Below are 15,571 nucleotides of genomic sequence, written 5' to 3'. Positions count from 1 at the left end.
CCACTCTCTATCTATTTTCAATTACCCAAAATACCCCTCAACCTTATATTTTAAAATTGATTTTTCTATATTAATGGCCCATCATGCTTCCGTAAAATAAATTAAATCTTATACCTTTTTGACCGGAGTGCCACCGGGTTATATCCACCGTATTTTACGAACTGCTCCTCACAGTCCAACCACACGATCGCAACCGATGGTTACAGACGCAGATTCCTTCAGCAGCACTTAGCACAACCCTAATTCGTTTCCTACCTTAGGGTGTACAGTAAAAGATAAAATTTTGAAAATAATTCATGAGAGGGGCTAAGAGCAAAGATCTCTTTATTCAAACACAAACATTTATTATTACATTGAAACCTCCTGTAGAGGAGGAGAAACTTGTTTAGCTACTTATAGTAGCCGAACTTGAAAAACACATAAACTAGAAATATTACAATTTATGATTGAAAGAAATGAGGAAAATGTTCGATGATCTTCACTTCCTTCTTTCTGCCTTATTTATAGAAGGCTTCTTCGGATTTGAAACTCGGACTTCAAATCTTGATAANGGCTGCAGCCTCACTCCTCTTATACTTGATTCTTCTTTTTAAAACTTTCAGATATACCCGATACATCTTCAAGTTTTACTTCTGGTGTGTTTAACTGGTCTTATTTATTCCTTTTTATAGATAAAATTTCGGGACCAGTTTTCTTGTTCTCTTTATTGGATTCCTTTTTTGAATAAAGTATCCAATGTTCTTTCGTCTTGTACCACTCATTATTAGTGGGTTTTATGTCATTTTCCACCGATTATTGGTGGTCCTGTTTTCTCCACTCACATTGTGGTCCTCTTTTTGTTAGTGGGTTTAGTCACATTTCCTTTTTAATTTTGTCGAGGAATCTTCGGCTTTTTGTGTCCTCGAGTAAAATGTGAATGTGGTCCTTCCCCACTTGTCTTTGCTTCGGTAATCTGTTTCCGATCAGATCTCGGTTTGAAACCTTTACCGAATTCCGGTTCTTTCTGATTCTGGCATTCAAGGCAGATGTTTTCTGACCATCTTCCTATGTGTGCCATATTACAGAACTTTCGGCGAGTCTCTTTACTTGCCGGCATCTTGCTGTTCCATAGAAGATTTCTTTTCTTTTCGAATAGATCTTCTGCAAAGCTTGTAGTTTTTCCTGTCATAGTGTTTAACAGGAATGATCCATTTAAAGAATTTTGGTAAAACTTAAATGGAAACTTGACTTTGTCCATCTCTGTGAGACAGACCCAGATACCACATGCTCTCCTGGTAGACATATCATCTTCATTAAATGAAGAGACTAAGGGGTTTTCATTTGTCGGAGGATCCTTTATAAATTTTTGAGAATTCATGTCTGGCCTCCTTAGCTTGATAAAATGAAAGGCTTCGTGTGAGCCTTTTCCTGCTGGTTCTGGTGCTGCACTGAAAAAGTATAGCTCCAAAACATCTCCTCTGGACAAATGATCATTATTTGCCCAAGTCTCATGAACAGCTTCCTGAATCCATTTTGGTAATGCTGATATCTCCGGGAAGCTGGGCGAAGTAGTATAAACTGAGGCAAGAGCCCCAAATTCATACCAGGCTTTGACCTCCTTTGGATATGAATTTTGTTTCATCCATACCCTAGGATATTTTCCTGCAATATCAACTCGAACCATAGCTGGGTTGATGCCAATTCTTGTGTTTAATTTCTCCCAATTCTGTTGGTAAACCTGAAATGGAGAAATTACATTTTCATTAGTACCAACCTTAGTTTTGCCTTTGTCAGTACGAGGCCTAAGGTTGATCTCTCCCTCTTCAATCCCCGAGGTGAAGGGTTGACTTGAGGACTCGAGATAAGGATCTGGAGTCTCAATTTTTGTTTTAGCCGACTCATCTATAGATGATCCCGACTTAACACTTGTGCAAGGGGTATTTGAATCCCCCGCTACAGGTATAGAGTCCTGTACTCGAAAACTCTCCATTTGGGAAACCAATGGTTTCTCAATGCCTTGGAGGATAGGCCTTTGCATTACAGACCATAACTGAGTATATGCCTGTAAACATCCTGTAATTCGATCAGAGACAATTCTCTTATCGGCTTGTTGTAGCCTTCCCGCAACTTCTGCGTTTACGGCCAACTTGTTGAACTCGGTTTGAAGCATTTCAAGGTGTTCCCTCAAATGCCTCTGCATCTTGATAATAGCATCAATGTCAATGCTGTCCATCTCTTGTTAAAAAATCTGCAAGAATATTTTCATGAGATTTAATTATCATAATATCAAAAATATAATTTTGACATAATGCCTGCCATCTTAATAATCTGGCCTTCTCAGGTTTAGATTCAATTCTATTCCTTAAGAACGCTTTCATCTGTGTGTTATCAACTTTCAAAGTGAATTTCTTTGCAAGTAAAAATAATGGCCATTTTTCAAAAGCTCTTTTTACTGCATAAAATTACTTTTCGTTGATATGCCATCTTATGGCTTCTGCATCTGAGAATAAACCGCTACAATATCTGCATGGTTGTTCTCCCTCTGGTGTGAGCTTAGTAAGAACTGCTGCCCACCAATGATCACTGGCATCGGTATATAATACCAGATTATCCTCATCTTGAGGAATAGCCATTTTTGGAAGATTCTTACAAATCTTCTTTAATTGTCCTAGTCCTTTTGTGTGTTCATCTGTCCATATAAATCTAGCATCTTTTTTCAATAATGGACTAAAGACTTTCCTGTGTTTTGCTAGGTTTTTAATAAACATCCCAGCAAAATTAACAACTCCTAAAAAACTTTGAAGTTGCTTCTTGTCGTTGAGTCTTTCTGGAAAATTCTGCACTTTTTCCACTATGTGTTCTTGCAGAATAATTCCTGATTCATCGATTTCAATTCCGAGGAATTCAATCTTCCTTGTTGCAATGACTGCTTTCTTTTCAGATAAGACCAGTCCTTCTTTTTTACAGACATTGGAGAAAATCTCCAAATGCTTAACATGTTCATTCATATCTTTAGATGCTATTAAAACATCATCAATATAAACAAACATAAACTTAAAATAATCTTTAAAAAGATTATCCATTTTTCTTTGAAATATCTGGGGTGAATTAGCCAATCCCATTGGTAATACTTCCCAAATATAATGTCCCTGAGGTGTAGAGAAAGCTGTGAATTTCTTACTTTCTTCTTGCATCCTAATCTGGTAAAATCCAGACTTACAGTCGAACTTAGAGAATATCTTGGCGTTGCGTATGCAACTTATTAGATGTTCTCTACTAGGTATAAAATACCCATCAAACTCCAGAATCTTATTAATTTCTTGATAATTAATAACTAATCTGGGTTTTCCTCGTTTTATCTCACCATGATTCCTTACCAGAAAACCTGGACTACTATATGGTGACATTCCTGCTTTGATTAATCCAAGGTCCAAATGTTCCTTGATTATAATCTGCATATCCCTTTGGTCAATGATATTCATTGGGATAGGCTTGCAGCGGACAAATTCATACTCTTTGCCTTCCTTAATTTTAAGGCAAGCTTTGAGTTGATTTCTGTCCCACCATGCCAAGGGATCTTCATTATAATTTTCCTTGATCCTCTTCTTGACATCTTCCAGGGATACCTTAGATTCAAACTCTACTTCATTTTTATGTAGAGCTATCTTAAGGCATTCTATCTCTTCTGGTTGGAGTTCTTTATCTGCTCTTAACTGGAGCATTGTTTCTCCAAACCTTCTAGAATCTTTCATTTTTGGGTTCAGAAGTTGTCCTGAATCACCACGCTTGCTGCGAAACTGGATTGGCAATTTTCTGTAAAATGCCTCTCTTAGTCTCTGGACTATGATTTTGTGGTTACAAGGAGTTGTAAACACTAATTTTCTTGTCTCATTTTCTTGAGTATAGGATTTGAACATTTGTAGGAAATTGTTTCCTAGTAAAATGTCAGCTCCTGTATCATGAAAATAAATTGGTGGTGTCTTCACCTTATACCAAGGTGTTTGCCCAGCACCGCCAATCATTATTTCAGTCATCTTAATCCCTTTACATAAGATTAAGATTCTTCTGGAAAAATCTCTTCCAGCAATCTTTGGTAATTCTTCTTCCAAACTTGTTGGAAAAACTCCTCGTTTTGCTGTACAAATACCAGCACCTGAATCAATATAAGCAGCAAAATATTCTGCCTTATATTGTTCATATAACATTCCGACTGGAACGTATATGGAGAATGGACTTGTGGTCATTGGATTTTCCACATCTTATCTTCTGCCATAAACTCCATTCCATACTCTAGACGTTTCCAAGGTTTATGTTCCTCAAGAAACTCTAGTCCAAGAATCAGTTGATCTGATTCTTTTCCTGGACTTCCTGTGATATGAACTTCCAATTCTCCAACTTGGATCATTCCTTGGTAAGTTCCTATCATAGGTTGTTCTAAATAGTAGATGGTATTACAAGGAAATTGATCCCTTTGTTTCGTAATATCAAATACTATTTCGACTTCCTTCCACCCTTCTGGGCATCTAAGCTTTCCTATTGTTGAAAAACTTTTTAGCTCATGTTGGATTTCTTGAACAGGGGTTTTTCCCCATCTGTAGCTTGTAATCCTATCTCCTTGAAAAGATAGTCTTCTTGATTCCAATCTAAGACTTTGATTCCTTTGTAGAATCTGTTTGTCTTGTATTTGGATATCTATTTCCTGTATTACCGGAAACTCAACTCGTTCTGGATAAATTGCCTGAGCAACTTTTCCAAATATTTCTGGTATCTCAATAAACTCATTTCTAATAAACAACTCTGAATGATGTGTATTAGATAAAGCATATGAGATTTGATAGGTAATAGAATATGGTCTATTACCTTCCTTCATTAGCCTTTTCTCCTTGAAATTTTGATGTAATGTCAAGGCTCGGCTAAAATCTCGATCTGCCAGGTTGTAAGCTATCCGTGGATAGATAACTCCTACAATCTTTCCTGCACAGAGATTTCCTGAGATAGTTCCCAGTACTGAATCTTGAAGGTTCCCCATTCTTTTATCGCATATAGCAATATCAATGGGTGAATCAATACCTTCTTTGAAAGTAGCTTTTATCATAATTTGGATTGCTCCAATATGAATCCAGGACATAGTCCTTGCTACTTCGATCTTGAGTTTTTGTAATTCCTCCTTTATTTCTTCAGAAGGAATTAATTGCATCTCCATTCTATTTCCCGTAAGTTCCATTGGGATTGCCATTTCCCTTCTGGAGACTTTATAGATTAGATGATGCTTTCTGTTTCTTAGGCCAAGATTTCCTAAGAACTTTTCTACCTGTCCTGCAGAGAATCCTTGGTATCTCTGTAGACTAGGATTTTCTTTCATGATTCTTTGAACCATGTTATTAGATATTGTTGTCTGGCTAAAGAACCCAGACAAATCCTCATGTGTTTCGTGTCGAAACACCTCGTTTTCAGTCAGATTCCGATTCAGTTCCATCGGATTCTCCCTGACTTAAAACTTCTTCTTCTTCATATATACTCTCATCTGAGGCAATGTCCTCAAATCGGTATACCTGAATAAGATCTTGGTAATAAACTGCTTCTTCAATATCCGGAGTTGGATCGAAGCGTTTAATACCTCTTTTTTCATTTTCTGGACAGTTAGTCGAGATATGTCCTCTTGCTCCACATGTCCAGCAATTACAGTCCTTAAAACTCTCATTAGCTCGTGTATGAGCCCTTCTGAAAGTTTTCTTTGTAGGTGTTCTTCCTGTGCTCCGAGATGTACTCGATGCCTGGGAGGATATCCTACTTCTTGATGGTCCGCTTCTTTGTCCAGATTTATAAGATCTGGCTTTTTGTCTAGACCATATTGTTCTTGGTTTCCAAGAACTCCTTCCCCCTCTAGCATAAGGATGAGTCCTAAAACTTTTCCTTTTATGCTTTTGTGGTTTACTTCCAATAATTGTTGGAAGATCATTTTCTTTACAACACAAAGGCGTACGTTTATTAATACCCCTTAATCGTTTGTAATTCTTTTGTAATGCTGCCAAATGGCACCATTCCGCCAATTTTCCTTTAAGGAAAGAAGCTCTTCGTGCCAATGTATCTGGATTTCCAGGTACATATTCCCTTATGAGCATTTCTCTCCAGGGACTGGGCATTTTTGCGAAGAAAAGCTGCATAGCTGTATCTTCTTCGACTCCTGAATTCCATCTATATTTGGTGAATAACATAATGTATTCATCTACTAAACAGATGTCATGTAATTCAAGACTATACAGAGCTTGAGTATATTTCTTCCTCTTCTCTGTGTCTTGACTATTAAAATAGTCTACCCCTATAAATTGTGCTTTAAATAGGGTAGCCATTCTTCCAGCTATCTCGCTTAGAGATTCTCCAGCTAGGACCGACTCTTTAGTTTCCACCGAAGTCATGTCCCAAGCAATTTTCACTGATCCCATAAGACTCATTTCTAGGAGTTTAATGAATCCTTCTCTGTTGAGATCAAGTGTTCCTGCTGCAATTCTCATAGCAGATGTCCAATCATCTATGAGTTCTTCTCTGTTTTTGAAATCTAATACATCAAGGTTAAGCATAACCCCGTAAGGATGTATAGGATCTAAAACAGTTTTCCCATAGGGGGTTTGGTGCAAGGGAATTTGATTTCTCCTTGTCCTTGTTCCCGCAGGGTGTGAACCTCCACCAGTATGGAAATCAGTCTGAGATTCTCTCATGTGTATATTTTGAGATCCCACACTTTCCCTTGGTAGTTCCTGTGAAGATGACCAGGTTATAGCAGGTGTTTCACCTCCTGCTGTGTTCATCTTTAGATCTACAACTTTGAGATTTGCGAAAGATTCCGCAAGTTCTTGTAGATCATCCAGACCAATCCTTTCTAAAGTTGTCATCAGATTAATTTCTTTTCTGAGACAGACTTAATTAGATTGATCATCTTCTCTTCTTCAGTCAAAGGTTTTGACACCACTCTGGCCTTTCCTTGTTGATGTAACAAAGGTTCAGTACCAAATGATGGTGGTAACCATCCTCCTGAAGATCTTTTACTAGAACTTGGTTGTTGTTCTAGTTTCTGAATTCTTGTTTGAATATCCTTTAATATTCCAAGAATTTCTTCCTGGTTTTCAAGGATTTTTTCAACTCGTTGTGGTACAAAATATAGCATATTACCATAGTTTTGTACTGTTTTCTGAATTTCTCTAAGATCTAAAGAGAGCTTAGAAGAATCTGGTATAATTTTCATAAACTTATTAGATTGAATCATAAGTTTACCTGAGGATGCTGATGCTTCCCTTTCTGTTTCTGATATCTAACCATAGTTAGATTCCCTTGTTTATATTCCAAAATATTGGAATAATTCTTGTTAATTATTTTTCTCGAACCTAAGTTCGGATTCATAATTTTCGAAATTCTCCTCCTCAAACATTTCGTTTCTTTGTAACAATAAATTTTGTGTTTGAAATAAATCAACCTAGGCTCTGATACCATTTTGAAAGCGCGAGGATCAATTAAAATTAAAATAGGAGATGAGGGTATTTTTGGTATTTTAAAAGACCTTTTCTCTCTCCAGGGAGTTGAGGCAAAACCCACTTTGGTTTGGGGACTGAGCATCAATTCCCCCATGTTTTTATCTGTTCACTACACGATAAATGTGTTAAGAGTTAGAATTAACGGGAAATTGTCGTCGTTTTTTTTGTGTTCAATCCTCGGGTATTTTTTTAATACCACATTTACACATAAATTGTATCACATTTTCACATGAAGTGTATCACATTTCCACATGACATAGTATCATAATTTTGTGGATAGGGAGTGAACCCAAAAAAATGTTTTGATTGGGAATTTTTCACCAACTTCTCCTAAAATTAACTAATTTTCTTTAAAAAAATATATATAAATTTCATACCTGAACGGGCGAAACTCAATCGTGTTTGAAAATTAATTTATTTATGGCAAAAATTTGTGTGAAATGATTTCACGGATCGTATTTTGTGAGACGGATTTTTTATCTGAATATTTTTTTTTTATGTTAAGATAATTATTTTTTTATTGCAAATATAAATAGGTTAATCCGTATCACATATGGTCTTATAAAATATCCACGCCAAAAGGTTTCTTGTCACAAAGGTCGGCAAGCAGCCGAAAGGCGGAAAAGATAAGCCTCCTCTCATTTATGATATTTTATTAAATTATTATTATTTCATCTTATTCTATAGATTTTATTAAAATTATTACTCAAAGTGGAGGCCTTGGTTAATTTAATAATCTAGTTTGTCTGAACGGCATAATTAGTGCGATTCTAAGCAATTGATTATAGTTAATCGTGGTAGATTAAGAAGCTGCATAATGGATTTTGTTATATTTTAATTGTATAATTTATAGCTGAATTTTTTTTATTTACCTAAAATATTTTTTTTAAATCTTCAATCTTATTTTTATCTATATTTTAAAGTCAATCCTATCATTAACTTGAAAATAATTAAAAAAATAACCATATTTAGTTAATCATCCCAACACTAGTTTTACATTAAGAATAATGTTAAAAGTACGGCCTACGTATCGTTACATCGATATTTACAATCATTATATCGCGAGTATCGTGAGATTCTGTATTAAATATATTTAGAGATTTTGATAAATTGATTTTTTATATTAAATTTTTTGTGTTATACAAATTAATATACAAATATGGATGTACATGTAATATCATTTTTATATTAATAATGAACGAATGAAGTGTATTAATATTTGTCATTTTAAGACGGTCGTTTGCATGTGATGCCTCAGCCGACAAATTAGTTCAATGTTTAAGATTTGAATTTATTATTCCTATTTAACTCTCATTATTAATATTATTATAAATAAATAAAGATTATTATAAATAAATACTCATCTATCAAAATTACGAAATTAATTAAAATAAATTATATGTAATGAAACAAGATCTTGAATTCTAGATATCAACGGATTCTCTAAATTTTATTAATTTTAATGCGCTATGACTTTTGTGTACTCAATTGGAATGGATACACAATACGAGCATTTTTTTCCTCTACGTTATGTAATAATATTAAAAAATTATGTTATATGAAAATAAATATGGATTAAAGTTTTGTAATTGAAATAAATAAATATGAAGCTGTCAAAAGTTGCTTTTACTTGAACTTTCGGATTTTTAATATCCAAATCTTTAATGGGGTTATTATAATACATTAAATTAATTAATAATTACGCAAGAAATCGTTGGAGAACGTAAGACTTTAAATCAAAATAAAAAATAAAAAAAGCAAGCGTGCAAACACGACATATACGAAAAACACGGCACGTTGGTGTCGGCCCACCATAATTTTCTACTCGACAAATAACGATCTTATTACCATTTCACACCACTTTCTCAAACTATAACCAAGCCAAGAAACAGCAAGAGTTTCTTCCCTTGAAGTTCCCATTCATCACCAAAAAAAAAAAAGAAAAAGAAAAAAGAAGTCTTTCATGAGGACATTGTGCCCCAATCTAGACAAAGAATATGCACTCGAGACGGTGCTCGAGGTCCCTATACCCGAAGAGATGTTCGGGTCTAACAAGCTGCACAAGTCTTGGCAAGGGATGAAGTCTTGGGTCATGAGGCCACATGTTGAGAAGGTTGGTTCGGTTTTCGGAGGCCGTGACACAGAGATTCAGTTCTTGCTTGGGGTGATTGGTGCTCCTTTGGTACCTCTTCCCATACGTTGTGATCGTACACTCAATAGTAACATCAAAGGTCATCCCATTGTAAGTCATGCGTGTATGCTTAAATTTCGAGTCATTAAATTTCTTGGTTTGGGAAAAAGGGTTGGTGAATATTTAGTAGTTGAAGACGCAGCAAGCGGAAACAAGTTCTGAGTTTATTATTTTGAAACTACAAGTTGATTTCCTTGTCCGATCGAGTTGGCATTTTTCTTAATTTGATAAGCATTGTTCTAAAGATTCACGGAGCTAAGTTTCCAAAATTTTTAGTTGATTTTAATCTGATGATTTTTTGATATCAACCATTGATGGTGTTAGCTGATCCAATAATGGTCATCACAGGAGACTTCGATGGCTAAATACATAGTGCAACAATACATAGCTGCCGCAGGAGGTGAACATGCTTTGAACTCTATCGACAGTATGTACGCGATGGGGAAAGTCAAAATGACAGCATCCGAAATCGTCTCCGGGGAAGATGCTGCTAAGTTTGCAAAGCTTAAGAAAATGAAACAGTGCGGCCCCGGGGAAGTCGGGGGATTCGTTCTCTGGCAGAAGAGGCCTGACTTATGGAGCCTGGAATTGATGGTTTCCGGTTGTAAAACGAGTGCTGGTAGTGATGGTAAGGTGGCCTGGCGGCAAACTCCATGGCAACACCCGCATGCATCCCGTGGCCCGCCCAGACCACTAAGGAGGTTGTTACAGGTAAATTTTGTTATCAATCTCCTACCATTGTTGCGTAACAAAACCGATGGAGTTTTGCAGAGGAAGATATTAGATCAGCGTGTGAATGATTATCTGTGATTTTTGGTGTTGTGTCTTAATTTAAGCAACACGTCTATTCAAATACCCTGGACAGCAGGCTTCCTCCATAGCATTTCTGCAGTGATAAACACTATCTTTGTAATTCAAAGAGAGATTATATATCTTGAAAGTAGGAGATTTTTATACAAGGTTGATAAAGTTTTTGACTTCAGCAAAAGAAAGTTATCCTCGAAATATTTTGTGGGTTTTTCTTGACTTTAGCAAAGTGGAAACTCTGCTTGAAATTCAACTTGGGACAACTCAATCTTTCAGATTGTTGGCTGATCATACTCGACAAAGAAAATAAGAATGGGCAGTAATTCTGTTTGAAAGACTTGCCATGAACTAACTTCACACCCAAAAGGTCAAAAATTGAACCACATTCTATGGACCATACTAAACTTCACGAAATCCTGCTGCGGAGTCACTATCACTTGAAACATAAATTTCCTCTAACGTTTGATAGCTGTCTAAATTGGCATGCTCAATCAATTAAAGGTACGCGACCATTCACACATGATACACTAAAAATTTATTTGTAAAGACACTTTTAAGACTGTATTCATACGAAACTTCGTATAGATATGTATCGTTTGAAGGAGAACGATAGTTCATGTAAGTGTCCTGAATTCACAGCCCCTGACCTGATCAACATGTGGCAGGCACGCATGATGTCACATTTTTCATTTCACAAATCAAAATTTGATCATGTTATTGATTAATCATATAAACAGGGTCTGGATCCAAGATCAACGGCAAATCTGTTCTCCAATTCGATCTGCGTTGGCGAGAAAACTGTGAACAACGAGGATTGCTTCATGTTAAAGTTGGAAGCAGATCCATCCACTCTTAAAGCAAGAAGCAGCAACAATGTCGAAATAATTCGGCACACGGTTTGGGGGTGTTTCAGCCAAAAAACAGGACTCTTAGTCCAGCTACAAGACTCACATTTATTACGAATAAATGACCCAAAAAACGACGTTTTCTGGGAGACAACAATGGAGTCATCTATCCAAGATTATAGAACCATCGATGGTATTAACATAGCACACGGTGGAAGGACTAGCGTCTCGTTGTTCAGTTTCGGGGAAAACTCGGAAAGCCATACCAGAACAAGGATGGAAGAGGTTTGGAGTGTGGAAGAGGTGGATTTCAACATAATGGGGCTTTCCATTGATTGCTTCTTGCCTCCTGCTGACTTGAAGAAGGAGGATGAAGGATGCGGGGTGATCGGTAAGGGCGATATAACAAAAAACAAGTCGTTGCAACGGATGATCTTGGCCAATCCTTCTAGGATGAATGTTGCAAAAGGAGGCACAAAAGTGGTGGCTATTGATGAAGAGAGCTTAGAGATTTTTGAAAGGGATGGAGAATTCTGAACTAACATTTAACAAGATCCAAATTTTTATGCAGAAAAAGAGAAGAAATCTGTCCAAACCAATAGTTGGGATTTCTCTTCCGGGATATACGTAGATCTTGGATTCGAGTCTCATATGTGTTTGCCTCGTAAAATATGCAAGAATATGTAATACAATCTCACAAGTTTTGTATATATAAATTAATGATAGTAGTCTTTTTCAGCTCTCCTATTTGTGTTTGTTATTTATATATTAGAAAATATATGTGAGTGATGCACAAATTCAAAATAATAATATTTAAAAAAAAGATGATTTTATTTCAAAATTTGAAAGATTGGAAATTTGTATCAAATGGCTCGGTAGATATTACCATTAATATTCTTGACACTATACGTATTTATAATGAATGAATNAAAGATGAACTCTCCTTTATTTATTTAATATTAATATCAATTATACATACATATTTCAAGAACATCTTTTGAAGACAAATACAGAGCAATCATTCATACGAAAATAGGGAGAGATCTGGAGTCGAGATCGTATCATGGCTTAACCGGAAATGTCGATGGCCTTCACCTCTGGTTTCTTCACTTCTTCCTTGGGCACAGTCACAGTAAGCACTCCGTCCTCCATTGCCGCCTTGATTTCACCTACCTTCGCATTCTCCGGCAGCCTGAACCGCCGCAGGAATTTCCCGCTGCTCCTCTCCACGCGGTGCCACTTGTCGTTCTTCTCCTCCTTCTCGCTGCTCCTCTCTCCGCTGATCTGTAGCACCCTTCCTTCCTCAACCTCCACCTTCACCTCCTCCTTCCTCAGCCCCGGGAGATCAGCCTTGAACAAGTGCGCCTCAGGAGTCTCTTTCCAGTCGATGCGTGCAGCACTGACGAAACCCGAGATATCTCGGTTGGCTACCGACCCGCCGTGAAATGGGAAGCCCTGGAAAGGGTCCCAGATATCCATCGAGAGAGGATCGAAAATGCTGCTCCTGTTACTGCCAAAAATGCTCGGAATCAGAGACATCTTGATGGAACTTTTTATCTGCTTTTTAAAATCTATAATTTGTTCGAATTCTTGACGTATTCCACAGGCAAATGAGCACCAGTATTTATAGGAGTGACGGACCAGTGGAAGGATCATTCTGGCACCTTCGGGTCACCCTTTTTGCATAAAAAGTGGTCCAGGAAAAACTCGGCCATTCCACGAGCTTCTACATCTTTCTACTTGGTTTACATGGGCCTATATTGATGGGCCATGCTTTTGTAACATCTTGAAACTATCTAAGCACACATTTACGCATATCCATGAAAATAATTCGAGAAAATAATTAGAGATAATAAATAAGACGGTTTTAAAATTAATTGTTGGAATTATAAGTTAAGAAAAGTAATGGCTTCACTTAATGGCATGAAGCTCAAGAATGAGTTCATGCACCTTAAGACCATAATTCATGTTTGAGAAATTCATATGTAAAAAGATACACTCTTATTTCTACTATAAAAGTTATTTATTTTTCGAAATATATTCTCGAGATGATCACTCTCAGCGCCCACCATGTATCCCATGGCATCTAACGTTGTTCACATAACATTATTTATTCACCGTATCAATGAAAATAATGAACACACGATAAGTTTTATTCCAAAATTCATTATAAGCGACGGAAAAGGCATACTTCAAATGCATACTGTAAATATTATATATATNAAATATTAGCATAATTATTTCATTTATCCTTATGTGACCTTTTGACGAACCTCTGGTGAATAATGTTAATTTTAATAACACTAATTTTTACCATAATTAATTTTGACAATATTGTATTAATTTAGTTAGAACATAGATTTTATTTGAATAATGCTACATGTATGACTTTTTCAGGATTAGTGTAGAGTCATCCACAATAATCAAGCTCACATCTCCCTTTCCACAACTCTGGATTAATCATTATTCTCAACCTGATCACACCAAAGTTCCCTTGTGTGTAGGATATAAAGCATTCTCTTGGAGATGTGACATGGATTGTTGCTTCACTATCGGTCACCCAACTAGTTACTTGAGTCTCCAAATTTACGGACTCATGCTCTAGCTTGTGAACAACATTGAATTTGTCCACGACGTTTGTTTGCTCTTCACCAGTTTCATGTTTGTCTTTCGGTTGCCTGCATTATTTTTTAATATGTTTGTTTTCTCCACAGCGACAACACTTTATGTTGGTATGTCTCTCCGAGGATTTGCTTCTCCTTGGCTTCTGATTTGTGTTTTTCTTGATCTTGCTTCCACCCATTGACTCAACAGCTAACATCTGACCGTGAGGTAGAGGCACATTGAGATCTCCGCCCCATCTCTTCATTCAAGATGACACTCTTGATGAAGTCCATACTCATGACTTATCTTGGTGTTGTGTTTGTGATTGATACCTTCAGAGTCTCCCAAGACTTGTAATGAAGCTAGCACAATCAAAGTTATCATCTAGTTATCAAGTTTTATGCACATACTTGATAAATAATCCACGAATCCTTTAATCTCGTACAGATGATCTGCGATCAGAGTTCTTCTGTATATCGAACCTGGACAAACTTGCTCAAATAAAACAATTTGTTATTGCCAATTTTGAATGCATATAGTGTCTCCAAATTCGTACAAAGCATATGAGCACGTGTCTCGTTACAAATGTGATTATACAAGTTGTCTTTGACAAATTATCGGATGTACCCTCAGACTTGCGTATACTCAAAGTTCCATTCTGCATCTGATTTATCACCAGGTTTAAACTCATTGGACACTGGTAGGTCTATCCTGGTGACAAATAGAAGATCATTCATCTTATTTTTCCAAAATTGACAATTAGAGCTATTAAAGCTAATCATCTTGCTTGTGCATTACTTCATTTTCCGTGACTACTACCAACGAATTAATCATCAGAGCCTGAACACGAAAGAACCACTTTCCTAATATTATCTAGAAAGCTTTTTCTGACGTTGAAGTTCAGATTAAACTGCAACCACGGAGCATACAAGGATTTTCTATAGTATTTGAGAGCTTCGCTTTGATAACATTTGTTGAGATATCAAGGAATACTTGAGGTAACATTGTAGCAAAAAATTATAAGTAATATCAATAATTGAATAAGATAGACATCAATATTTATAGTGGTTCACCCCAAATTAGGTTATGTTCACTCTAAACATCTCGAGAATATTAATTTTTTATTAATAACAAAGAAGACAAGAGAATTGAGAATACAGAGTATTTAACTCAAAATGTTTTTAACACTCATTTTCTCTTCGCTAATCGTTTCCTTTCGAGGATAAACACTTATTAAGAAGTCTCGCATTAAATCCTCTATTTTACTTCTACACTTGTGATTATAGATAAGATGCTTTTGTGTTTTAATGTAATTTTGAAATGAAGAATGAAGTATAGTTTGGTACAATGGACAAGAGAGGGATTGATAAATAATATTTATTATCCCACTTTCGGTACCTTTTTAGAAAGCCCATGATAATACCATGAGCTCGTGATAAATAATTTTATACAAGGATAAAATATCCCTTTTATGAGATGTGATAATTTTAATTTAATGATAAAAACACCACAAATGATTTAATTGTCCTCAATATATAAAAATTTAAACCTTATCGTTCTCATTTCACCGCCCCATCAAATAAGTATTTTTATTTATTCATATATATACACATACATAT

General features: G+C 36.1%; 2 protein-coding genes across 2 annotated transcripts; one reads left to right on the top strand and one right to left on the bottom strand.

Moving 5' to 3' along the window:
- Positions 1–9,344: 9,344 nt before the first annotated feature.
- On the top strand, positions 9,345–12,086 carry LOC140977014 (uncharacterized). The gene is made up of 3 exons (XM_073441532.1): positions 9,345–9,747; positions 10,045–10,407; positions 11,241–12,086. The coding sequence occupies exons 1-3, from the start codon at positions 9,469–9,471 to the stop codon at positions 11,883–11,885; spliced, it is 1,287 nt and encodes a 428-aa protein (XP_073297633.1). The 5' UTR covers positions 9,345–9,468; the 3' UTR covers positions 11,886–12,086.
- A 189-nt stretch (positions 12,087–12,275) lies between these two features.
- LOC140977013 (17.3 kDa class I heat shock protein-like) lies at positions 12,276–13,014 on the bottom strand. The gene has a single exon (XM_073441531.1). It carries the CDS (start codon positions 13,002–13,004, stop codon positions 12,417–12,419), a length of 588 nt encoding a protein of 195 aa, XP_073297632.1. The 5' UTR covers positions 13,005–13,014; the 3' UTR covers positions 12,276–12,416.
- Between the last annotated feature and the right edge of the window lie 2,557 nt (positions 13,015–15,571).

Source organism: Primulina huaijiensis, chromosome 5 (genome assembly GCF_012295235.1).
Source record: "Primulina huaijiensis isolate GDHJ02 chromosome 5, ASM1229523v2, whole genome shotgun sequence".
In the NCBI taxonomy this organism is placed as follows: domain Eukaryota; kingdom Viridiplantae; phylum Streptophyta; class Magnoliopsida; order Lamiales; family Gesneriaceae; genus Primulina; species Primulina huaijiensis.
This window is presented reverse-complemented; position numbering and strand designations above follow the sequence as displayed.